Below are 27,717 nucleotides of genomic sequence, written 5' to 3' on the forward strand. Positions count from 1 at the left end.
ACATGTTTTAGATAAGCCTTCTAAAAAATAAAGAAAACAAAGAAACAAATTTTATCACTGTGATATGATTGTTCTTGGAGTTCTTTCCCTCCAAGGAAATGATGTCAGTTCTATCAAGTCATGTGATTTGGGGCATATGCTTAAGATTTTAAAGGGCAAAGAGCAGCAGTAACTGGGTGGACTTCAGGAACATAATCTAATTTAATGGTTTTACACATTTAAAAAAAATAGGTATCACAGTATTTTATGTCAAAGAGAATCCAATACTCATTCTCATATCTATCTATCTATCTATCTATCTATCTATCTATCTATCTATCTATCTATCAAATCAAATACAATAATTTTGAGACAGTATATTTTAAAAACAAACAAAGGCAACTATTTTTTCTTGTAGCTTGCAAAGGATGATTTCCCCACCCGGAAGTGTGTGTTTCCCGAGCTCTGATTGGCTGATTGCAACAGCATGACGCGGCTGAAAACCCAATAGTGAGATGCCACACTTTGGTTACTTTGAAGAGCTCCGGGTTTGCACATCCGTGCCGTCCGTCTGCGCTTTCTCTTTCATTGAGTGCGGGGTGCCAGATACAGCGGGCCTTTCTGTTGGGCACTCCTACCTTATACAGCATATCCTCAGAAAGAAGCAACTAATTGAGGGCTGCCAGGATATTAACCATTCCCTTCACTTTTGCACTGAAAAGGGTTTGAAATGATGCTGGCTGTGCTATTTATCGCTGCTTTTGCAGCGGCCGCGCGCGCGAGTGATGTGCTCGAGTTCACAGATGACGATTTTGACAGCAGAATCGGAGATCACGACCTCATTCTGGTGGAATTCTTCGCACCCTGGTGAGTGTGAGACGATTCTGGCTTTTAATTATGTTTTCTCCATGCGATTTAGAAATTTAGTGCACTCGAGTTTACTCTAGGTAACTAATATAAGCTAATACACCATCTTAGTTGCTTATAAATGACAATAAATGTATTTATTAAGCTTTTTTCAAGATACCAAACATACTCCGTAGGATCAACGTTTGGAAACTGCATGCATACACGGGACTTTTATTAATACTGCAAGGAAAGCTTGCTAAAGCGAAAGTAACCAGTCATATAGTCAATTTATAAGTCTACAAGGTCGCGAGATGTTTATAAGCAATCTGGGAATGCGTACATAGTGATAATGATTTTTAAACGCGCACTGAGGTCAGTATGAATCCATGCAGCTCCATAGTTGTGGATGAAACTAATTATATCAATCACTTCCTGTTTGTAGCTTTTCCTCTTCTTTGCTAATGCTAGCTAGTGGGTTACTTTGCTGTTAGTTAGTCCCTCACGTTCTGCACAACATCATCTTTTTGAATACCATGGGGTAAATTCAAGTCATTCAGGTTTGGGACCACATGAGATTGAGTAACGGATGATGACTTCTCATTTTTAGGTCAACTGTCCCTTTAAGAACTCGTATTCTGCACATTGTAAATTATTGGTTGTTTGTTCTTTGTGTAAAATATTTACATTTTAGACAAATTTGCATCATTAAATCTCAAAGTATGTCAGATTTAATGTTTGTGGTAGTTTGCAGCTTTAGGCAGTTGATTAGATAGAGATCTTGGATGTGGGCGGGAACAAGGATATTTGGAGGCTCGGCCGCCCAACGTTGTAACGTTTTGATTGGTCAATGAAGTTTCGCTGGCCGTGTGTGATTGGATGGCGCTCGATTACGTGGTTCAGCGTTAACTAACTGGAGACCGAACTTATCAATGAGTTACCTTGACTGGATTTAACGTGCCTCAGATTTCATAGGCAGAGGGATAGTTCAAGTAAAAATGAATATTGGCATTTACTCAGACTCATATTTTTTCTTTATTTTGGTTTGTTTTTGATGTTATGAAAAGGATAATTTTGTCAGAATAGCAGCCTCAGTCACCATTAACTTCCATTGTATATATTTTTTCCTTCTATCATTCTGTCTTAGCTGCCTAGTTTTACAAAATAATAAACCTCATATGACATGTTCACTCTTTTAGGTGTGGCCATTGCAAACGTCTTGCCCCTGAGTATGAGGCAGCCGCCACACGACTAAAAGGCATCGTCCCACTTGCCAAGGTATTGTTAGTCAACCCTGTAAATTTACTGGAGTACATTTACATAATCTCATTATAGACTTCCATATTTTTTCAGGTTACCATATTCCATTGAAGACCTATTTGAAACTATTTGGCCTTCCCTTGTGAAAAAGAAGTATGCACTTGTAGTGTACTTCAAATCTTAAAAATTCATTTTTAAAAACTGCACTTGCAGATAATGTATTTAAATACATGATGTAAACATTTCAATAAAAATTACTTTAAAGTATATTTTAGTTTACCATAAATGCTTGTCAGTATATTCAGCAGTACACTTTAAGCATATTTCAAAGATTATAGAAATAATTATGAAGTTGCATATAAAGATGTACTTAAGTCCTGAGTAGAAAAAAGCACACTAAAGTTCAGCTAATTGCATTTAATATAAATTTAAACTAATACATTTTCATTTAATTGCAAATAACATGCTTTTAAAGGGTTAGTTCACCCAAAAATGAAATTTCTGTCATTAATTACTAATTCTCATGTCACTCCACACCCGTAAGACCTTCATTCATCTTCAGAACACAAATTAAGATATTTTTGATAAAATCCGATGGCTCAGTGAGGCCCCCATTGACAGCAAGATAATTAACACTTTCAATGCCCAGAAAGCTACTAAAGACGTATTTAAAACAGTTCATGTGACTACAGTGGTTCAAACTTATTGTTATGAAGCGACGAGAATACTTTTTGTGCGCCAAAAAAACAAAATAACGACTTTATTCAACAATATCTAGTGATATTGTTCAACTAGAAATTGTTGAATAAAGTCTCTATTTTGTTATTTTTGGCGCACAAAAAGTATTCTCGTTGCTTCATAACATTAAGGTTGAACCACTGTAGTCACATGAACTGTTTTAAATACGTCTTTAGTAGCTTTCTGGGCATTGAAAGTGTTAATTGTCCTGCTGTCAATGAAGGCCTCACTTGAGCCATTGGATTTCATCAAAAATATCTTAATTTGTGTTCTGAAGATGAACGAAGGTTTTATGGGTGTGGAATTACATGAGGGTGAGTAATTAATGACAGAATGTTCATTTTTAAGTGAACTAATCCTTTAAGTGTGCGAAAACATTGCATTCATTTCACAATGGTTGTCTTGGGTCTGGTGGAGGTTTGCTATTAATGTTCATCTCCGATATGATCTAGGTGGACTGTACCGCCAATTCCAATGTGTGCAGCAAATATGGTGTGAGCGGGTACCCAACCCTGAAGATTTTCAGAGATGGAGAGGATTCTGGTGGCTACGATGGTCCCAGGACAGCAGGTATGTTCTCATATCTTGTAAGTGATGTTGTAAGTAGTTTCTTTATCAGATTATTAATGTCTTTGTTTCTTCATTACTCCGACAGATGGAATTGTTAGTCACCTGAAGAAGCAGGCAGGCCCAGCCTCGGTGGAGCTCAAGAGTCAGGCTGAGTTTGAGAAGTTCATCGGGGACCGTGATGCTAGTGTTGTGGGTAAGTGCTGGTATTATATAGTAACCTCATATTAGCCCTGATTATACTGTATTACTTTTAATACAGTATTAATGGTTCTCCGTGTCTCCAGGCTTCTTCGCTGATGGAGGAAGTACTGCTCAGGGAGAATTCCTGAAGGCGGCCAGTGCTTTCAGAGAGTCGTACCGTTTCGCCCACACTAACGTTGAGGACTTATTGAAGAAACATGATGTTGATGGAGAGTGCGTGGCATTTTTCTGTTCCTAGTACTTTTAGTTTCAGTTTCGCAGAGAAATTCATATTGTTTCCCATTTCTAATTTTAAAAACGTTATATTTATGCATATTGCAGGGGAATTATTTTGTTCCGGCCACCTCATCTCAGCAACAAATTTGAAGACGGCAGTGTGAAGTTCAGTGAGGACAAGTTCACAAGTGGAAAGATCAAGAAGTTCATTCAAGACAACATGTATGTTTCAGCATGATTATCACAATGTGAAAATGAGTAAAATAGAGTACAGAGTTGCTCAAATCTGCATTATTTTCTGATCTATTTGATGTATCAAATATTTAATCAGTTTTTTTCTCATCATATGCCAGTTTTGGCATCTGTCCCCACATGACTGATGACAACAAAGACCAGCTGAAAGGCAAAGACTTGTTGGTGGCCTACTATGATGTGGACTACGAGAAGAACCCCAAGGGTTCCAACTACTGGAGAAACAGGTAGAACTTGAACTCAGTTTTGTCAACAGTTTCTCAAGGCCATTGAAATGTTTTTATACGCTTTTATAAAGTTTTATTTCCAGCATTATATTTCAAATTCCAGTGGTCAAAAAAACAACAAAAAACAAAACAAACTGGAAATATGTTAAGTAGTATTTATTTATTTATTTTTATTTTTATTTTTTTTTCCCCCAAATCAATTCCTTTGGTCCAAAAAAGTAAAAAAAAAAAAAAAAAATTTTTTTATATATATATATATATATATATATATATACACATATGTGTATATATATATATATATATATATATATATATATATGTATATGTATATATATGTGTGTGTGTGTATATATGTGTATGTATATGTGTGTGTATATGTACAGTCAAACCAAAAATTATTCAGACATTTTTGATATATTTTTACTAGTTGGTGCAGGACACTATAGTTCATTTATGTAAGTGAGGATAGCAAAATAAAGTAAACTGTGACATATTATACCCAAAAATTCTTCATACAGTGGACTACCTGTAAAACTGATAAAAATTTGGAACCAAAAATTATTGACACTTTGACCTGACCATGTTTTGCTTAAGTGTTATCTGACATGTATATAAGTATGTATATATTTATATAATGTGTGTAAAAAAAAAAAAAAAAAAAAAAAAATATATATATATATATATATATATATATATAAAAAATATATGTATTATTATATATGAATATATAATAAACAAAAAACATAAAACATTTTCGTTACTTGAAATAAGTTAACGTTAATGTAAATAAAGTAAAATATACAAGAACTTATTTTATTTCAGTTAGCTGCCATTTTTTGTAGTTTAACTTTATTCTAAAATAACTAAACCTAAAATAAAAAAATAATAAAAATGATATACACATTTAAATAACAATAACTAATACAAATGTCAAAAACATACAAAAAAAAAGTAAAATAAAAATAAAAACTAATTCAAAATATTAATAAACTATAATAGTATCTCAGTAATACTTAAATACACACTTTCACAGGGCTGCCAATGTTAGGAACAGAATCTGTGTGTGTGTGTGTGTGTGTGTGTGTGTGTGTGTGTGTGTGGTTTTTTTTTTTTTATATATATAATATGTATACATATATATATTATAATACATTATAAATAAAAAAAATAAATAAATAAATAAAAATCCCCAGTGCTTGGAAAAGTCTCAAATACTGAATCTAAAAAAAAATCATACATTTTCTTTAGTGAATGTACATTCATCTGTATACTGATAAGTGTGTTATTCTCAAGTATACTTTTTTTTTTTTTTTTTTCTTTTCTTTTTTTTTTTTAAATGAATGAAGCGGAAGTGTTGACTGTGATCAGGCTCTGATAATCTTTGTCTCTCTTTAGGGTAATGAAGGTGGCCAGGAGCTTCCTGGATCAGGGGAAGACGCTCAGCTTTGCTGTGGCCAGTAAGAACAGCTTCAGTCATGACGTGTCTGAGTTGGGTCTGGACGGCAGCAGTGGAGAGCTGCCTCTCGTCGGCATCCGTACTGCCAAGGGAGACAAATACGTCATGAAGGAGGAGTTCTCGTATGTTGTTTTTTATTTATTTTTCTACACAAAGAACCTTGTTTTAGGCAGGAGGTAAAAAAAAAAAAAAATTTATTTGTTTTGTGTCTGCAGTCGTGATGGAAAGGCCTTAGAGAAGTTCCTGCAAGATTATTTTGATGGAAAACTGAAGCGTTACCTAAAATCTGAGCCCATTCCTGAGAACAACGATGGCCCTGTGAAGGTGTGTCAGAGGATTTTGTTTCAGCATTGAATAATAATAATAATAATAATAATAATAAAAAGAATTTACTTTTTTACATTTTAATTTTTTTTTTTTAACTAGTTTACATAACCTGCAACTTCATCCGTATCATTCCAGGTTCTTGTGGCTGAGAACTTTGACTCAATTGTAAATGATGACAGCAAAGATGTTCTCATCGAGTTTTACGCCCCCTGGTGTGGACACTGCAAGAGCCTGGAGCCTAAATACAAAGAACTTGGAGAGAAGGTGAGTTTTTAGACCTTGATCGTTATGAAATATCGACCTGAACAGCAGCTTTTGCTTCACTGTTTCATAAATGTTATCTTTTTCACAGCTTTCCGACAATCCAAACATCGTCATCGCAAAGATGGATGCCACTGCTAACGATGTCCCCTCTCCATATGAAGTTAGAGGGTATGTCATCTATCCATCTTTCTTTTCTGCCAAAATGTTTTTTTGGTCATTTGTAGTTTGAATCGTTCCTAATGTTTTGATTTATTCATCTGACTCTTTGCTTTCAGATTCCCCACCATCTATTTCTCCCCAGCTGGTCAGAAGCACAATCCAAAGAAATATGAGGTTTGTTTATTTGGCTTTGGTTAATACAAACTTACAAGTCCGTGGAGAAATGAATATAATCAGTCTTGTTTGACTTTCAGGGAGGTCGTGAAGTCAGCGACTTCATTTCCTACCTGAAGAGAGAAGCTACAAACACCGTGGTGGTTCAAGAGGACGAGAAGAAGTCAAAGAAGAAGAAGAAGACTGAGTTATAAACAGTCACAGCCCAACAACCAAGGAGGGAATTCTTGCAGGAGACATAAATTATATTCCAATCTTTAGTGAAGCAAGTGCTCTGACCCACGTCACATTGTCGGCCCTCTCTTGGGCCTGCTGCTCTGGGAACACTGTGGAAGCTGTGACGGCCAGACTGTGTGTGATTTTTAGATAAGTGGAAGAGGTACAGATCTGTCAATTTGAGATTGTTTTCCCTACACTGTACCTTGGAGAGATGCACTTTTGAGACCAATTCTACATATTTCTTTCTCATGGAAAAGGGGGAGGGGGATTTGGTGAATTTTTCCTTTTTTGTACCTTTTTTTTTTTTTTTTGTATGTTTGGAAGGATCGTGAAATAAAAGGCCCACTAAACCTACAATCGTGCTGGTTTCTTCTTAAACCTTTTAAAAAAAAATATATATATATATATATATATATATTATATATATATTGATTGTACGTGGCAAGAGATTTATGATTCTTGTAGCACTATGATGAACCAAACACCTTTAGTTTGATTTGAACAAAATTAACAAGTTACCCTTGTCCATCTCGCTTTTGAGAGCATTTGTGACTGCTGATGAGAACTGCAAAAGCTATAGAAAAGCATCTAAAAAGAATGTCATTTGAAAGATCATGCTGAAGTTGTTCTACCAGTCTTTCTTGTAAGTCACTTAGTTTACATTTTGGTTGTCTTTCTGTTTGACTTATCAGAAAGTCAGATCTTATCTGACATGTTTAACTGTCAAGAAATCTCAAGGCATATTTTTATAGGGCAAAGAAAACGCAAATCAACAAACAGATCCACTAGATGGTGCAGTTTACACAGAGTGACACTGGCACATGAAAAACTGATTCTTAGAAAGTCACCAGCTTTAAAGTCATCATGAACTCAAAATTGACAATTCTTTTCATGGAATATTGCAGTGTTATAAATATCCATGTGCATAATTTTTTTTAAAATTAGAAAGTTGCTGACTTTATAAACAGTTACAGAGAAAAATGGCATTATACACTAAAGCAGGCTTTCTCAACCCTGGTCCTCGAGGGCCACTGTCCTGCAGTTTAGCTCCAACTCTAATCAAACACACCTGAACAAGCTAATTAAGCTGTTCAGGATAAGTCAAAAGCTACAGGTAGGTGAGTTTGTTCAAGGTTGGAGCTAAAATCTGCAGGACAGTGGCCCGAGGACCAGGGTTGAAAACCCCTGGACTAAAGACTAGAGGATCACATGACACTCTGAAAAGGAAAGGTTCTAAAGAATCTTAAAAGGTTCTGTCAGGCACTTCATATATAGAACCTTTTAGGGGGTTCCATTATGGAATCATTTCATGGATTTAGTTTTAGTTCATTTTTTTTATTTTAATTACATTTTACGAAGTAAACATACTTTATCACTAGAAACAACTGAAATAACCCATTAAACATGATTATATATCCTTATATAGAACCTTTTTGAATAAAGGGTTCTTTAATATTGAGTCAAGAACACTAGGGTTCTGTATATAACCTTTTCTTCTAGAGCTTGTGCAATAGCTTATAGATGTTACGAACACAAAGAAACGCACCTTGTTGCTAGGAAATGCGGAAAAAAAAAATGAAAACAATGTTCTAAAATCGGCTCAATGTTCGATATCCTCCAACCAGATGTAAACAGTCTGAAGCAAAAAAAAAAAAATCAGTCTGTGCCCATCATACACTACGTGATTTTCTGTTAAATCGGTCAACTCCAACTGGCTGAAATTTCAGCAACTAGCATCATCCACTCCACATCCACTTTTTTGCGATTTTCCAAATCGCAAAAAAGAAAAAAACTTTTTGGTCTCAAGTCTACAAAAGTTGTGTAGTGCATTCCAGCCTTTTTGGAGCTCACAGACTTATGAAACTCATGATCAGGCATGAAAAAATTTAGTTTCGGCATCAACTACTTTATAATTTTGCAGTTGTTAACCAGTAGCTTTTGGGGAAAACAGCAACATGAATAGGTTTAAGAACAACAGTGTCTTTATTAAAATAATCTGTTTAACATTTACATTTATTTCACATTATGATAAAGATGTTGCAAACGAGCCGCCAAACTGTTAAAAAAAACAAAAACATGCTACTTAAAAAATCCACAGTACAATTAGCACAAATAAATAAAGCACTAACAAATTTAACAAACAAAAGCAATTAAAGCTTAATTTAATTACACTGAAAAATGCAAAAGAAAGAAATGTTTCCACCTTATTTTCACAATAAATGTTCAGACCAGTTTAAACTTCTGTGAGTTATACTGTACCTAACTGATGTCATATGTAACAGTTGTATAATACAGAGTACAAAATATACAATATTGGGAAATGCATTATTATACAAGCAAATGAGAATAAAGTTCAGCTAAAACAGACAGACAATAAAACTTTATATATATATATATATATATAAAGTGATTTTCTAAAAGAAAGAGTGCGAGATAAGACAAAGTACTTTTTGTAACAAGTCTTAGTCCAGAAGTTTCTTTCGGCTGTAAGTCCTACTATGTGTCCTTCGCCTTTTCGGCTGGCAAAGGGGGGAGATGTCCAACTCAGCATTTGATCCTGTTGGCAGAAAGTATAAATTATCATGCTATTATTAAAATAAATAAAATCTGATCTAATATGTTCCTCAATTGTAACAGGACTTGTTTTATTTTTGGCTGTTTTGCTAAATCTAAAAAAAAAAAAAAAAAAAAAAAATATATATATATATGTAAAAATCACATCAGGAAGCAAATGTTGGGAGAGGGTTGAGATTAAGGGTGTGTTCACACTTGGCATGTTTAGTTCGATTAAAACGAACCCTGGTGCGATTGCTTTGTTAGTGCGGTTCATTTGAGCATGTGTGAACGCTGCCATCCGAACTCTGGTGCGCACCAAACAAGCGGACCGAGACCGCTGAAAAGATGGGTCTCGGTCCGCTTCTGGCTGCGGTTCGAATGATATATGAACGCAACACAGACCAAAGACATGTAAACAAACCAAAAACAGAAAGATGAGACCCTAAAAAGGACAGAATCCTCACGCATATCGTTTTTTTCCCATCATAGGCATCAGACGCGCGTCTCCATGCAGCAGATCGTTTGTGTGCGAGACGGATGGATTCTTGCCGCTGTTTTGACTCCTTTACACATTTTATAAGCTCTTCACGAGTTCCCAGCTGGCCAAAATACCATCATATGCAGGCTACACACACACGACGAGCGCATTTACCTCAGCACACAGCATTGTTTTGGATGTTTGGTAAGTTCCGTCTCAAAATAGGCAATACGTCATAAAATCCGATAAGGTTGTGAATGTATCACTATGCCTTTAAGGTTTGGTATCTTTTGGTTCGGTGATAAAATTGCCAATCTGAACGCTAATCGGACAAGGACTAAATTTTTTTTTTTTCTTTATTGGTCCGGACCACATTAACCAAACGAACCGAACTACAAGTGTGAACGCACCCGAAGAAAAATCTTGATCCAAATCCAAAAAAGATCTTGATCCAGCCACCTGCACGAGCACTAAAGCTCAATGTGATGATGCATATGCAATAAGCTTTCAACCAGGGGTGCGTTTCCCAAAGCCAACTATGGTCGCAAGTTCCGTTGTTACAATAGAGTTCAATGGAACTTGCGACCATAGTTGGCGAACGATGCTTTAGGGAAACGCACCCCAGAGCTCCAACAAGAAAGAGGGTAAAAGATCATGCCTAACTTGACAAATAAAAATAGAGCTGAAGCAAAGTTCGAGTAAAAAATCTCAGGAAAACACTGTGATCACAGCCTCATTCTTATTTGTGTCAGATTAAGTAAGGAATCTACACTGACTCAGGCCCATAGCTCTAAATATACCTTCGTTGTCTTACCATTAAATTGTGATGCTTCATTGATTACAGCTGATTTCTTGTATAACAGAGGTGACTGAGTGAGAGCGAAGATTCCACTGGCAGACACTGGTTTCTTTACTTTAGGGGTGTCCACTGCAAGACATCCAAGCGACAATGATTACAAACAAGTTACGGAAACAAGGAACATGCTATAGCCTAAATTGCACTTGAGTTTTACTGTACCTTTTACGCCCTTCCATGCAAACTGTTCAGACTTCATAGAGTCTCTAGCATCACACTCTTGAACCACAGTCTCGGTCCAGTCCATGCCTTCTGGTGAGCACTGATGGTCCATCACTTGGCTTGATCTCAAACCAAGTTTTCTTTGGCTAATTGGGGTGTTCAGCGGCTCTTTGAGTTCTTCCACCCCTTGAATACGAAAAACCCCTTCAAGTTCTGGGTCCTCCAATACCCCAGGCTTTTCTAGGAGAGGAACACCTTTGATGACCTGCTCTTTGCTCCCGCAAGTCTCGATTCGAGCCCTTTTCTTACGAGGCCAACTATTGAGGTTCTCTGGGGTTGACCATCCTCTGCTTTGAGGAGATGGAGTCAGTGGGGATGCCAAAGGGGATTGGCTACTTGCCGGATACCGTGTGGGAGTAATCGACTGACATATATAGGTCTGTACACCTTTTCCAGGTGTACCTTTGGCAGGGGTTCCTCGACTGCATAGTGATGGAGATATGCAGCCAGGATGTCTAGAACACTGAGCAAGAGGACTGTCAACTTGTGGCGCCTTCACATTTGACATGTTACGGTGCACAAGATGTGAGGCCATGCCTTTGGTGGCACTACTAGGTGCATCACCTGCATTGAAAGAATCGGTCCGTTTTAACTTTAGTTTAGGCAGACCTGACGCCTGCATTTCCATCTCCACTTCATAAGTAAGTGGTTGAGCAGTGGACTTCTTTCCACATGCAGGAGTTCGCCTTGTTCTTGGGGTGGAAATCTTTGGTGTTCCAGAGAGATATCCAAGACGTGCTTCCGCTTCTCGTTGGCGCCGGTCTGGAGTTTGACGGAAGCCATAGCTTCGACTTGTTGTTGCAGACGGGGTGGCTTGCTTGCCCTCAAATTCAAAAACCTCTGAAGATCTAGAGGGTTTTCTTGAGAAAGCGATGTTCATCTTAATGCCCCCTATGAGCTGGGTCTTCACCACTGAGGCCTCCGATATATCGATGCTTTCATCATCTGTGGTAATGCTGAATTCAGAGCAGTCAAACTGCTGGGAGTCAGAAGATGACGCCTCTTCTGTTTTTCCATGATTTGTCTCAATTTGGGCAATTACTTTATCCTCCTGTGGATATTTTCCCTCTTTATTGAAGGATGAACTGCTTTGATGGCTGATACCTGATCTAGAAGGACTAAGGGATGGTGATGCACTTAATTTTGCTACAACCACAGTCAGAACTTTATGAGGTGAAGGGCTAGTACTTGGAATGGCTCTTAACTTGTTAGAAGTTGACACAGAGTCTTTAACAGGTGTCCTACCAGAGCGAGTGCACATCCTGTGTGCTGGGCTGGGGCTTTTTATTGGCGTTTGTATATTTGGTTTCAATGGTGAAATGCAGAAACGAACTGGCCCGGAATCGGACTCTTGTGAGTCAACGGAGGCAAATTGACCAGATTCTTCAGTAATCTTGCAAGGTAAGCTCAGTGTTCTCCTCATCTTTCCTGATTTCGTAATGGACTGAGATGTTTCTAGATCAAGATTTCCAGGAAGTTCAAGTGTCCTAGGCATCATTCCAGGAGATGCCTTGGATTTCCTTTGGGGCACCTTGTCAGGTGTTTTGAAAACAGTTCTTTCCTCTGGGCTGCAATTCTTGCCAGGTGTAATTAGCCTTGGTGAGTATCTTTTTGTAAACATCGGAGACTCTGGCACATTGATTGGGTTTTCTGACAGGTGTTTCCGTGGAGATGGAGACCACGTCACACTCTTTTTTGGCGTTCTACAGCTTGGGCTCCTCAGCCAAGCGCCATTTGGAGAAACACAATCCAAGAGGCTTTTCATTGGAGTCTTGAGTATCCCCTTTAGTGGGCTTTTCTTAGGCGTCTCTACCCCTAAACTTTTCGCAACTGGCGAGCGAAAGGGGCTCCCTCGCAGAGTCATCCCATTCTCCCCAGCTGTCTGGCTTGGAGTTCTTGGGGACCGTGGGGTTCTGCACCCAACTGCAGATCCTACTGGATCAGATCTTAACTTCTGTGGAGTTTTATTTTGACTCTGAAAAACAAATGGATCTTGTTAATGCAAAGGAGATGACAGGACTTGCTCCTTTGGTATTCCATGTTATTTTAATCAACTGCAAACCAAAAGTGTTATTACCTCAAAAACTGCAGAGCTGCCTTGATCTTCTGAAGAGGATGCTGTAGTGTGTCGTAGACGACCAGGGGACTGGATAGCACCAAAAAGAAGCCGAACTGGTGACCTAACAGAACTAACATTGAATCCACCTGCAAAATGAAGACAAGGCTACTTTAAGAATGCCACAGCATACACCTTTAACAGCATGTTTAAAAATTATACATTTTATGTCCAGTAGCTAAGTGACATGTGGTCCATTTTTACTGTGTCACTAAAACACTATCACTATTTCCTGCTCACCTTTGCCCTCAGAGTGGCAGAGTTGAGAAGAGGAGATGGCACGGTCCAGGTTTCGGGAACGTGGCTGAGAGCTTGAATAGAACACGCTGGAATGTCTCCTGGTAAGGCTCTTAATTCTTGGGCTCCTCCTCAAATCTAAGAACAAATGATTTATTAGAACACCTTCTATTAGTAAGTGGTCATTCTATGCTTGACACTGTGGCAAAATCTTAGGACACCAACCAGCAGCTGGTTTGACAGGAGACTCCTCAATAATGCACACATCAGATTCTCCAGATCTCCTGTGATGAAGAGGGCAATAGAAACAGAAAATTTCAATTCCAAATTGGATGCTTTTCATACAAATGACAGGTAACATTGAATAAATATAGTGACAATTTAAAAATAATTTTAGGTCATAGGACTCACCTGCCAGTCCTTTGCCGGTGAAGTAAGCGATTGGACACCTGCTTATGCAGTGGTGTCTCAGATACTTTCTTTGTCAGAAGAGCGTGCCGTTCTGAAATTCAAAGGTTTAAATATTCAAGTTCACACACTACAGGGGGTGATTTATAAAACAATCTCTCACTATCAAAAAAACAAAACAAAAAAACAATTACCATCATCTTCCATATTTGAATGCTTGCGTTTCTTGAGTCCCTCTACCGCTGACACAGACTGGCTTCGTGGCATTTTTGACGACTTTGAGGGCGATACGGTCACTTGGTTGAAGAGATTTCTTCTTACCTTTGTTACCTCTGTGAACAAAAAAGGTACAACAACAGATCACAACAACTTTTTTAAAGCAGTTTGGCCACAGGACAGCATGAAGATTAAAATGGGATGAGCTAATTACCTTGAACTGCTTGCTTTGGTGGTGGTGGTGGTGGTTCTTCCACAGCAGGCTTTTCTGCTGGGACACAGAGTTTTGGCTTTGCCTGAAATTCCCAAAATAGGTACTTTAGTATTTTGGTTCTTCTGACTAGGGATGTCAACTTACACAAATTCCCATGATTGATCATTTAAATTATTGATCAATTAATCAATTATTCGTTAACCTTAAAATTGCAAGATACGTCTACTGCAGTGCTTATCGGCATTACAGTGCCACTCAAAACACTATCTTTCCTGAATAAAAAGCTCTAAATAATAGGATAGTACAGGATGGTGAAATGAATCATTGTGATTTATATATTTATAATGAATATATAAAGAATAATTGATGACTGGTCATTGATTTATTAGAAAAAAAATGAGCTGGTGATGCAGCCAGACCGGAATCAATTATTCAGCTTATACTGCGGTAACCACACCTCAAGACACTGTTCAGTTGTTTTATTTAAAGACATTTGTCAGGTTTTGTCCCTAAAATGCTCTGGTGTGTACAGTATAACTAATATATTACGCATCTCCCTCCATTGCTAATTACATTTTTTTTAACATTTTTGGGCTAGTAAGAGAGGCTTGAGCCATCGATATACAGACAAATGCAATTATTAGAGAGAGAGAGAGAGATTGATTGATTGGCTTTAATGTGTGTAAATCTGTGTCTCTCAACAGTGTTCGGCAGCACTGTCTCTACTAATAGCGAAGCTGTAAGTTTAACTGCTTCAAAAACATGTAGTTTTGCAGATGCTAAAGTATTTTATTGATAAAGTCACCGACAACAAGATTCTATACGCGTCTATGCTTCCGTGTCTCTGTACTGTAGCTTTGTGTGCGTTTGCATGTCAGATATGATATTATCCTTTATTCATACAGCCTCAATAATTAATGTAAAAGTTTTATTTGCAGGCACATAGAAAACCTCTTTGTAAATGCAAAGAATGTTCATTAAAGATATTGTGCATTGTTGTATCAAGTATTGCATTTTACACAATTTTTTATACAACATTATTTGTTTTTGAGCCAGTGAATGTAAAATAAAACAATTGTATTTTCAATATTTTTTTTTTTTTTTTTTAGAAAGAACCGTTTCTAAATAAACAGCTAACTAAGACATTAATATATTTTCCTTTAAAATGATCTTCCTGGTTAGTTCTTAATATATTTATATCAAAACAGACTGAATTATTTTTCATATAAAACTTTATTTTGCGTGAACAGGCTATATCTTTCTCCATGATGCAGGGGTCCCATAACGCTACAGCCTAGTTGGTTATGTTTTATTTACAGTACATGTACTTACAGTGTACTTACCCAAGAAAGTACTGGTAATATAAAGTAACTTCATGGGTTAAGGTTAGGTTTAGGGGTAGGTTCAGGGTTAGTACCTAGTTATTACCCAGTTATCGTAATTGCTCTAAGTAAATAGTATGTACATGCAGAACAGGACTGTAAAATAAAGTGTTACTGCCTAGTTTAGCTTCATTTAAAAGTTTTGAGGTGCCAGCATGCACCTCAAAACTATGCACTCTTATCGATGGTTGATTAAGCAAGGTCATCATTAGTTTTATCAATTAAATTAACAACAACTAATCAATCATCGATTAATCGTTAGCACCCCTACTTCTGACTTAAGAATTTCTCATTACAAATAACAGGTCAGAAAATAAAACCATAAAAGCAATGGGAAAAATAAAGCTCACCAGGCGTGTGGACTTTCTTGGCATTTCTATCTGTCGAAGTGCTTGAGGAGCCTCAGTCATGCTTTTGTGGCGTGTGATCATGTTCCGTCTGAAAAAACAAGAGAAAAGGGTTTATATGTCCAATTATATGCAAAGCACTTGATATAATTACACTGTTTTCTATGACAATCACCTCCTCTTCTTAGCAGAGCGATTGCGGAGTTCCTCTAGATGATCTCCAACACTGGATACGTTGCTCTGTGTGGCAGAGAAAGGTGAGGAACTCACAGACACACTGTCCTTAGCCAAAGACTCATCACTGAAGAAGTCAGAAGGCAGGACGGCAACGAGCGCCTCGGGCAACTGCGTTCCTAAACTGTGGTACACATCTGCCAGGACCTTAGGGATGCTGTTCAGGTACCTGGGAGATACCATATCAGATATCACATCTCATGAACTGTATTCAATTTGCATTTTCATTAAAATTCCTGAATCGCTGCCAACTTACACTAGTAGAACTTCATCCTGCATAAACTTAGATAAGTAGACAGCATCTTTACTCCGGGAGATAATCCGGAACATATCAGCCACCTTAATCCAACATGAAAAGAAAATGAATCAATTAAGATATTTAACAACCACAAACCATAGTCCATAATGACTTTGATGCATAGTTAAACTATAGGTTATGAGTTTTTAAAGGTTTACTGTCTCCTTACATCCTCCACTCTTTGTTCAACAACCTCCTCGTCATCTTGTTGTTCTGGTTGTCTGCACAACTCAAGTCTGAGAACTGCTTGCAGCTGGCATCTGTAGGAAGATTAATGTTTTGTAGTCATAAGTCTACTACCTTGACTTTATCTGTATGAAGGTATGTTTCAAGATTACTGTTCTGTCATCTGGACATTAATTTGTTTTTTGTCTGAATACTTACTCCCTGATTTTACTTTCTTCATCTAAAGAATTTCCATAAAGCTGACGAATAGACTGACAGGATTTCAATAGATGCTTCTGCACCAAATCCAAGAATGAAACCTGCTGAGAAATGGTTAAGTTAAATGAAAATTTGTATATTATATAAAAAGAACCTTTTCCAAACAAACAAAAAAACATTTCAGTTACACATTTCCTGAATAATTACATGACTTTGGTCTTCACCAAACTAGCATAACACAATAAACCACCATAACAACAACATCCAACTCTTAGAAGTATATATATTTTAACATTTATTTTGACTCAACATAGGTAGATTAACATTTCAGACTTCAAGTAAATGCAAAATTAACTAATTCGACTATTTTAGAAGGGCACAACAGAGTTATACACATGCATACAGTATATGGAGACCATGTTTTGCAGTTGTCTGCAGCCAGACAACACAGCTGTGTGATTCTGACGCAAGTGTTCCTCTGACTCACCTCCACGTCAGTATTAGTTTTGATATATGCCTTTACAACTGAAAGCAAATCCTGGACCTGAGAGGAAACAGACACGGATCTGCTCTCCACAGCTTTCTGATAAGTGAGTCCCAGGTGGGAGATCAGCTCTTCCTCACTGCTGAAGTCTGTATGAGAGTCCATAAATATTATCATTAACATTTACCCAAGTTCTGATGATTATATCCATTTATATATTTATTATAAATATATTCATCACACTTTGAAATTTTTATAAAGCTTAAAAGTATATATTTTTTAAAACAAACCCTGGTAGGTCCTAAGCCCTAGCTTTAAAACCTGCTTTTTATTTTTCAATGAAATGACTCTACTCACACATGAGGCCAGGCTTGGTCCGATCCCCAGAGCATCTCTTGCCCCCTTTTTCAGCCCCTATGGCAGATCTAGCAGAGCTGCTATCAGCCTGAGTCTTTTGAGCTTTCACATTCAAGCGAGCAAAATTCAGCATCTGTAGAGAGCGACTCATGGTCTTCATCTTCTGTCTTACTGGTGTGCATTGTGTACCTCCTGTAAAGCAGATTAAGCCATAAATAATAATAAAAACGCTGAATCTGTTAGTTGTTTATTCATGGTATCTGCAACAAAATCACTGCAAATATCTAGTAAATATTCAATGCATCATGCACCATTTGTACTTACTTTTTTTGGACCTCAGGTTGCCACTGGATCCAGCTGTGTTGCTCTGATAAAGCTCTGAGAGACTGCTGGTGATCTCCTGCTGAGTATCTGAGTACTCCTCTCCCTGCTCCTCTTCCTCTGGAGCTGCATGCAGGAGTCTGTACATGTAAAACAGATCTTTTAGTACTAGATTAAAAATAGACCATGACACCTTTTTTTAGTAGAAATTTTAAAGGGGTCATGGTATGCTTTTTAAGGTTTTACTTTTCCTTGAGTGTGTAATGCATCTGTTTGTGCATGTATAAGATCTGCATAGTCTTCCACAAAAGGCATTTATTCTAAAAGAGAACACAGATCCAAACTAGGGCTGGGCGATTTTTCCGAATTTAATGTTTTGCCTCGATTTTATTATTTTTTAAATCGAGAAATCGTGATTTTGAATAAAAATGTTAGCAAGCGTTACAATTAGACATGTTGACAATACAGCAATGATAACCGAATTAGGATAAGAAAGTGATCCGACCTCATGATGGCGCCGGCGCGCCTGATTAACCGCTCTCATGTGACGCTCTATGAGCGTAGAACACATCACTATTCTTAAGCGGCTGTTCATTCAGAAATGCGTTATTGCATTAAAAAAAAAATGAAACGCAGGCAGCGGAATGAGAAAAAAAGTCAAAGTTATTAAACGCGAGTTGAGCTTTATTTAACTTGACCGCCGTGTTTTTAGGATGCCGTTTCACGGGTGAGACGCTGCAAAAGATGCGAGACACAAGTGCAACACCTAAACATGTCTGCCAAACATAAAAACAATAGGACAAATAGCGCAATGGAATGAAATATCAAACCTGTTTAATATTTCATGTTTGCATGATGGTGACAGGCTGAAAGCTGCTGTTGTTTTCTGTTTTTACAAAGCATTTGCTGTTAATAATAGCCTGCTACTGGTGTTATTTATTGCTATTACTTTTTGGCTAAAAAATATTTAGCATTTTCTTATTTTATATTATTTCTGAGTATATAGGATGTGTTTAAGATAAGTTTGTACAACATTTGCCTTCATATTTCAGGCATATTTCTGCAAAGATATTTAACAAATTGTTTTACATTTACACCATGTTGATCACTTCATGTGTGGTGCACTTGGAATGAAACGTTTTTTAACCAGATTGTTAATAAAGAGAATGTTACTTAAATCATATTGTAGTTAAGTTTTTAAGTTGAAAAAAAAAAAAAAAAAAAACAGATTTTTTTTTTGCCATATCGCCCAGCCCTAATCCAAACCTGCCTAAACCACATTGATCCAGATATTAGTCCAGATATTACTGACGCAGAAATCTAAACGTTCAGATTTATTTATAACACGGTTCTGGAGCAGTACAACCCAAAATGCACAGGTCAAAAAGCTCGGATTTCATCAAGAAGATCTTAATTTGTGTTCTGAAGGTGAACGAAAGTCTTACGGGTGTGGAACGACATGAGGGTGAGTAATTAATTACAAATTTCATTTTTGTGTGAACAGAGATCTTACAAAATAATATTATATATAAAACAAAATATGTTTAATACATCTTTACAAGTAAAAAAGTGAAAGATTCCAAACCTCATTGATTCCATTAAGTGGCAGCTGATTCCTGATTGGTCAGACAGAGGAAACCACCCCTCTACCACCTCATTTCTCCTTGAACAAGACCCTTGCCTAAGTTCTTGATCGGCCCAGTCAGGAACCAACGGCATTTTCACTTGATCTGGAAACCACAAGAACATTATTTTAAGAACAGGTTCAAAACCTTACGCACACTGCACAAATAAACCCAATTACTTCAGATAAAACAAACACCTGAGCAATCCTCATCCTCCATGATGTCATACATGACATTGAGAACACTGCTGACAACATCAGGCAAGTCACTGGAAATGTCTGTAGTGTCCAAGGAAACGAGGTCTGCGGGCAGGAGCTGGTCTTCCTGAGTAACCAGAGGCTGAAGGACAGTGAGCTGAGCAGTGCAGGAGGAGAGCACCGACAGCACCGCTGAACACAACACACCTCCTTCACTCACTTCTGCTAGCTGTGTAAATAAAGTAGATATTATTGCACTTTATGCTAACATCACCTGTCATGGACAAACATTTATCTTTGCACAATGTAAACACAGGAAGCCACAAAAAAGCCACAAAAAACCACAACATGCATTACATTAAGTGTCCCCTATTACACTGAGTGCCGTTTTTTTTTTTTTTTTTTAGTCTAGAGTTGTCAAAAATACCAATCGGTACTGAAATTTAAAAATGTGACGCTTTGAGCGCTATTAAAGGAACACTCCACTTTTTTTGAAAATAGGCTCATTTTCCAACTCCCCTAGAGTTAAACAGTTGAGTTTTACCGTTTTCGAATCCATTCAGCCGATCTCCGGGTCTGGCGGTACCACTTTTAGCATAGCTTAGCATAGTTCATTGAATCTGATTAGACCGTTAGCATCTCGCTCAAAAATGACCAAAGAGTTTCGATATTTTTCCTATTTAAAACTTGACTCTTCTGTAGTTACATCGTGTACTAAGACCGACGGAAAATTAAAAGTTGCGATTTTCTAGGCCGATATGGCTAGGAACTATACTCTCATTCCAGCGTAATAATCAAGGAACTTTGCTGCCGTACTATTGGTGCAGCAGGCGCAATGATATTACGCAGCGTCTCTCACAAATGTCTCCATGGTTGCAAGGCACCCTCCCTGTGCAAGCAGGGGGATAGGAAAAATATCGAAACTCTTTGGTCATTTTTGAGCGAGATGCTAACGGTCTAATCAGATTCAATGAACTATGCTAAGCCATGCTAAAAGTGGTACCGCCAGACCCGGAGATCAGCTGAATGGATTCGAAAACGGTAAAACTCAACTGTTTAACTCTAGGGGAGTTGGAAAATGAGCCTATTTTCAAAAAAAGTGAAGTGTTCCTTTAAGCGGATTTTTAAACACCTCTGATTGGCCATTGTGTTCACCCGCTCATCGGATGTGTCTGTGATTGGTTACAATGACGGTACCGAAGTTGGTACTTTTGACAACTCTACCTGTATCCTAAAATAGCATGTATATTATACTATACTTATATACTTAACTAAGAAGATTACACTTTAAGGTCACTAAAATATTTATTATTGACATACATTTAGCTTTGTCCTTTAGATTCTTAACTTCAGCATTGATTAAAGTAAACATAACGTTTGACTTTTGTTTAATGCATGCGTTATGTAGAAAACAATTAGTTTAGTTCACAAATCCCCTCTGCATTAGGGTTAAGAAAAAAGAATAATGCCCAACACATAAACATAAACTACAGTCAGAATAAACCACTTATACCATAAGCAAAAATGTTTATTAAAGGGTTAGTTCACCCAAAAATGAAAATAATGTCATTTATTACTCACCCTCATGCCGTTCCACACCCGTAAAACCTTCATTCATTTTCGGAACACAAATTAAGATATTTTTGTTGAAATCCGATGGCTTGGTGAGGCCTGCATAGCCAGCAATGATATTTCCTCTCCCAAGATCCATTAATGTACTAAAAACATTTAAATCAGTTCATGTGAGTACAGTGGTTCAATATTAATATTATAAAGTGACGAGAATATTTTTGGTGCGCCAGAAAAACAAAATAACGACTTGAATAGTGATGGCCGATTTCAAAACACTGCTTCAGGAAGCTTCGGAGCGTTATGAATCTTTTGTGTCGAATCAGCGGTTCGGAGCGCCAAAGTCACGTGATTTCAGCAGTTTGACACGCGATCCGAATCATGACTCGACACAAAAGATTCATACGGTCCGAAGCTTCCTGAAGCAGTGTTTTGAAATCGGCCATCACTATTCAAGTCGTTATTTTGTTTTTCTGGCGCACCAAAAATATTCTCGTCACTTTATAATATTAATATTGAACCACTGTACTCACATGAACTGATTTAAAAGTTTTTAGTACATTAATGGATCTTGAGAGAGGAAATGTCATTGCTGCCTATGCAGGCCTCACTGAGCCATTGGATTTCAACAAAAATATCTTAATTTGCGTTCCGAAGATTATCGAAGGTCTTACGGATGTGGAACGGCATGAGGGTGAGTAATAAATGACATTATTTTCATTTTTGGGTGAACTAACCCTTTATAATCTAACTGTAGTTATACAGGTGTGTATATATTACCTATTACAAAACAGCACTGCATGTGACTCCAATCATATTTCATAGCGGGAACCATCCTATTATAAAACAGCATGACAGATTAGGTAATTTTACCATGGCGGATCCTCCAGTGGACAGCTCCTTTAAGTGCTGAAACACCTCCTGACCCAGTTCAGCATCTGGGCACTGCAGTATCCAGCTCTCTGAGGCTGGACGTGAGAGGGAGATGGTGTCGAAATCCTGCAGGACACCTCTGACAATCACCTCCACAGGAACACGCAGAAACCTCTGCCTGCACGACACTGGCTCCAGTGTCACATTACAGGAACGCCTGTTCCCATCTGCCACAAAAAGATTTAGGAATCACTGCTAATTTTGTAAAATCAGGCAATATATTTATATTTTTTCACACACCTTGCTGAATAAAAGTATTTTTTTTTTTAAATCTGAGTGACCCCAAACTTTTGAACTGTAGTGTATAAACACACAATTAATAATTCATGTTAATAATATTATTAAATAATTAATAATAAGTAAATAAAACTGCACCAGTGACATTATATTATTTACCTGCCATCCAGGTAAGCGATCCACTCGAAGGAGGAAACACTTGTTGGTGCATTCTTTCAGACAGCTGAAGGTAGCCATTGATGAAATCTACAGGAAAGGCATCTAGTCCCAAAGCCAGTGATTGGTTTACACCAGGATGCTGGTCCATCGGTGGCAAACCAGGAGATAGCATGGGCACCACCCGTCCACCAACCTGTCCGAGAAGCTCTGCCAATGTGTCTGCACCAGTGCAGTCCTCCACCACATGATGAGCCTGGTTAAAAACCATGTAGTTATTAAAAAAACACTGATTTAAGCAATAGGAACTCTATAAGAGCACCACTTACCTTCAATATACCCGAATCAGCCCAATGAAGCACAACTTTGCGTTGCGTAAGCATATCTACAAGACCTTTGGGCAGCACCTGCTCATGTATGTCTCTATGATGTCTACTGTCATCTCTACGGATGGACAGGTAGTCTTCCAACTCTGCTTTGGACCGTGGACATTCAGACACGACAAAAAGGACATTTCTGTCAAGGTTTAACATGTCATAGTCCTGCAGAGGGATATTTCTGCCACTTCGACTGGACCTTCTTGGTCTCAGTGTCACCTTGGTGGGAGATGTGAGATCAGGTCTGTCCCACTGGAAGTCTAAGAGGATTTCTTTTAAGGCATTTTGGACACAACTAGCCGGGCTGGGTTTCAGTTTATGTGACTTTGTCCGACTTCTGGGTGATTTTCCTTCTACGCCGCTGAATTTGACAAGCAGCTCCTCTTCGAAATCACTGAACACCTTCTCCTGGAGTTCCTTGAAATCAGATCCTCTGTTTATAAGTGTTGCACTTTTCACAGTCCTTGAATGGAAGAATTTATACCCCCATCGCACTTTTTCCAGTCCATATTTGTGTCCCAAACTGAGCAGGACTCTTAGTATCCAGTGCTTGAGATGGTTTTGATAGGCACTAGTCGTGCTGTTGTTCTCCTCTGGTCGATAATCCACATCGATAGCAAAAACAACATTCTGAGAGGCCATTACTGCACTTAAAAAGCAGTCATGTACAATATTATCGCATCCAGCGATCAAATATTACACGTATAGGCGTTCAGAATTAAAACATAGACGAAACCTGACGTCAAGTATTTTAAAATGTCAATAAACTCATTTGAACACTAAACAAGCAACATCTCACGAGCAGCTGTTGCGAACTAACTCACACGTACGTTATTTTTCTCAACACGAGTCATGATTCCTGTCGCTGTTGAGCTAAAACAACCCAAAACAGTTTGTAATGAACTACGTCTATCTAAACTAAACGGTTAAAAATATATAAAAACAGCATTTTGAAAGCATTGTTTTGTTAAACTTTCGAGTTTCCGTTAGCCATCGTTCTCTTCTCTGCCTTAAACTCTTCGCGCTTCAGAATTCGTTGAATGTCATTGGCTGGAGCAAACGAACTTTAAAAACGTCAGTCGTTTCTCTTCGTCTGATAGGCACAGAGAGCTCCAGCAGTAAAAAAAAATGCAGAGACGTCAATCGTTTCTCGCTCCGTGATTGGTTCACAGTCAGGTCAATAAAAAGAGCTTCTTCTCGTGCGTAGTATGCAGTGCAGTATTCATGTGTTACTGGCATCTACTGGACTGAAGTCAGTTGAAACGTAAATAAAAATGTGTGTTCGGTTTTATTGTCATATTTAACAATATGAGCATCTGAACAACGTCAAAGAAAAGCCCTTAAATGAACAGGAATAAAACAGAAAATTAGCTGTATAAACTAATGTGTGTAACTAATGATGTAACCATATTATTAAGGCCTGTTATTGTGGCTTATTAATGTATTGTCTGTTTTGTTATATTTATTAATTTTTTTTTTTTTTTTAAATGTAGGGGATTTTAAATGTAGTTGTATATTTGGCAATGTTGTATGTGTAAAGTAAATTGGTGCACATTAGGACTCAATATACAATTTAATGTTTTATTCAAAATACTGCTTTTAATTCCACTTTTACAGTTTTTATGTCACATGAAAATAAGAGTATAAGAGTAAGATAAGTTTTAAAAAAAAAAGTAAATGATACTAATTTTAGTAAAAGATACTGACCTAGAGGACAGTGGCCTGCATGTTCATTTCTTATTTTTAGATAAATATGGTGAGTTGATGCCAGATTTTTTATATGAACAGTATTCAAAAGGATCTACTTTTCAATATTTCTTAGAAAGGAGGCTTGTCTCTCCCCTCTGCCCCTCAAATGATTGTATACTCAGGATGCAGCAACCATTTATGGGTTAAACTGAAGTTCTTATGTTTTTATCTTTGGACGATCCAGACATTTGGCCACTTATTTTGTTGCCTGAACAGCATTAGTCATTGGGTCTGTTAAGGATAAAAACATAAAAGAGAACAAGTTGTGCCGACCATTGGCTCTTTGGCCCAGACATACTGTTTTAAAAACATATAACAAAGGAATGCTGTTGCTTTTGTTGTTTCTCCATCGACAAAACCAAAAGTGACAGCATATGGCTTTACAATACATCTGAATTAAACCAAAAACTGCCTTAACTTTAATACAGCTTAATACGTAGCATACTAGATTAATCAGGTCAGTGATTCTAATTTTGATGATTTTCATTGTGCACAGAATTTTCCCCTGCTCTCGCCAAGAGAATCTAACTTACAGGGTAAAGGGCAGGACAAAATAGGAAAGATTTTACATCTTAGCAAGCCATTGGAGAATAGACGTGCTTACTTTGGCAAAACTCTCAAACTAGGTTATCCCTGCATCAAAACACAAAATGGAAATGTGAGCAGAGCATTAAAAAGAAGGCCCAGATTCCCAGTCATAATCACAGACAGAAGATGGTTTCTAATCAACATTTTTCAACATTCTCACAAATATCAGAAACTTGACAGCATCGAAAACATCCGTGAATCTATCCAAAGCAGAATTAGAGCTCGTTCACACAGAGAAGAAAAAACGCGAGACGTGCGCAGTGGAATAGGGGAAAAACGCAAGGTCTCGAGACGTGTTTTTTAAAAGTTGACCTGATTTCAACTTAAGGTCGCGTTTACACGAGTTTTATCTTTGAGTTTTCCGCGTACAGACGACACCATTGTCAAAACGATTCCCATTCATAAGAATCTGTGAAAATGACTAAAAACGCTGTAGAAGGCCATTAGATGGCGATGAAACACTATAGACTGAACATGCAATGCGCATGACGTCATCGTTTTCACAGATTCGCGTAACGCATAAAAAGTTTTAAATTTTTTGTTGAAAACGGTGTCGTGTAATTGGCCAAAACTTCTCCATTTTAAGCATATCATTGTCGTGTAAACGTATCCTTAGGTCCCGTTTACACTGGTGCGTTTTTGTTTTAAAACGGTGTTTTTACATGAAAACGATCTTCGTCTACACTGGCATTTCCACAGCGTTACAGAAACGATCTCCGTTTACACTAAACGGCTGAAAACGCATGTCACATGACCGTTCATGCACACTGGGCATGTGCGTACAAGAGTAAAAAGTTGCCTCTTGCGCATGTAGGCAGCTGCAGTATTAAAAAAAAAATGGCTGCTAAAAATGACAACAAAGCCAGCAAAGATCGCAGTTCACTTTCCATGTTATTGTTTACACGGTCGTCAAGGATACGCAGAGCAACGTTTTCAAAGGGTACGTTTACACGACAACGATATGCTTAAAACGGAGAAGTTTTTCCTTTGAGTTTTCCGTGTACAGACAACACCATTGTCAAAACGATCCCCATTCATACGAATCTGTGAAAATGACTAAACGCTGTTTTCTGCTGGCAGGCCATTAGATGGCGATGAAACACTATAGACTGAACATGTAATGTGCATGTGCGTGACGTCATCGTTTTCACAGATTGCCGTTTTTGTTGTTTACACGGAAACCGTTTTCAAAAACTTGCACTTTGAAACCCGTTTTCAAAAGTTAGCTTTTTCAGACCACCAAAACGCCATTGTCGTGTAAATGAACAGCCAAAATGCATGAAAAGTTTTTAGTTGAAAACAGCATTGTGTAAACGGCCCCTAAAACGGGGTCTGCAGTGTTTTCGAGGTTCGAAAACGCTGGCGTAGTGTAAACGACAGGTGTAACCGTAGCAAAACCAATGCGTTTTAAAACAAAAACTCACTAGTGTAAACGGGGTCTTAGGCGTTGAGTTTTTAGAATGCCGTGTCATGCGCGAGATGCTGCAAAACAAAAGACGCAAGTCGCGAGTGCAACGGTCTGTGTGAACGGCCCCTACACAGCTGTTTAAATCTTAAAAATTAAGTACAGCACCATATATCACGCTCACAGTATTGATCTATTTATTTCCCCTGACACATATATTAATAATTCTTTGCATGTCATCAATTGCCAACTGCCTCATTGATGGTTTGAGGAAATGAGAGTGTATAAATAGGTTACCCTCTGCTCATTCAGTATCCTTGTCTCCATCAGATCAATGAGAGAAACAGACAGACACTGGGAGAACAAGGGCAACATGGTGCTTCCAGTTATGTGCCGTTTGGTTCTGACCCAAAGCCCAAAGGGTTCTGCTTCGTGGTGTATGAGAATGTAGGTCAGGGATTCAGCAAACGAACGCTTTTGCAGACAGAACCCAGACAGCCTTGAACAGGCAACAGCAAAAGTCAGGTGAATAAGCAATACAAATTCCCTTTAATCTGGCTTCTGATCTTCTGTCGAGTGCCATGAGGTAAAGATGGATCTAAGAGTTTCCAAAAAAGGGACAAATCCCTAATTTTCCTGAGCATTTATTCTTTTTTTGTCCATCAGCCCAACTTGTCACTAGCAATCCATTTAATAAACACCGGCTTGTAAACATGAGTCACTGTTTTCCTCTAATGACTCAGTCACGTTTCAAGCCCACTCACTTGAATTATTCTTACTAGGTCAAGAGTGAAATAAACAGTCTTCACAGAACAGGATGACATACTTATATTTTGTGTTTTGAAGATGCAAACACAAAGAGGAAAATACATTTTAATTTTGA

General features: G+C 37.8%; 2 protein-coding genes across 3 annotated transcripts; one reads left to right on the top strand and one right to left on the bottom strand.

Moving 5' to 3' along the window:
- The first annotated feature begins 515 nt into the window (after positions 1–515).
- On the top strand, positions 516–7,245 carry pdia3 (protein disulfide isomerase family A, member 3). Its single transcript, XM_051883923.1, has 13 exons — positions 516–846; positions 2,025–2,103; positions 3,276–3,393; positions 3,479–3,586; positions 3,678–3,807; positions 3,916–4,032; positions 4,164–4,289; positions 5,685–5,867; positions 5,961–6,069; positions 6,208–6,336; positions 6,425–6,504; positions 6,612–6,669; positions 6,750–7,245. Exons 1-13 carry the CDS (start codon positions 710–712, stop codon positions 6,861–6,863), a joined length of 1,488 nt encoding a protein of 495 aa, XP_051739883.1. The 5' UTR covers positions 516–709; the 3' UTR covers positions 6,864–7,245.
- On the bottom strand, positions 7,071–24,166 carry ticrr (TopBP1-interacting, checkpoint, and replication regulator). 2 transcript variants are annotated; one of them, XM_051883922.1, is made up of 22 exons: positions 23,045–24,166; positions 22,719–22,971; positions 22,263–22,489; positions 19,821–20,049; positions 19,584–19,728; positions 18,002–18,138; positions 17,678–17,869; positions 17,324–17,469; positions 16,837–16,937; positions 16,622–16,712; positions 16,411–16,493; positions 16,096–16,323; positions 15,924–16,011; positions 14,192–14,273; positions 13,956–14,093; positions 13,765–13,855; positions 13,579–13,637; positions 13,357–13,491; positions 13,078–13,205; positions 10,941–12,975; positions 10,737–10,850; positions 7,071–9,445 (listed from the first exon to the last, which is right to left on the bottom strand). In XM_051883922.1, exons 1-22 carry the CDS (start codon positions 23,732–23,734, stop codon positions 9,351–9,353), a joined length of 5,487 nt encoding a protein of 1,828 aa, XP_051739882.1. In that variant the 5' UTR covers positions 23,735–24,166; the 3' UTR covers positions 7,071–9,350. The 2 variants fall into 2 exon arrangements, with proteins under 2 accessions (XP_051739882.1, XP_051739881.1); XM_051883921.1 differs by having other exon boundaries at positions 16,837–16,940.
- Between the last annotated feature and the right edge of the window lie 3,551 nt (positions 24,167–27,717).

Source organism: Ctenopharyngodon idella, chromosome 24 (assembly GCF_019924925.1).
Source record: "Ctenopharyngodon idella isolate HZGC_01 chromosome 24, HZGC01, whole genome shotgun sequence".
NCBI classification, from domain to species: Eukaryota; Metazoa; Chordata; class Actinopteri; order Cypriniformes; family Xenocyprididae; genus Ctenopharyngodon; species Ctenopharyngodon idella.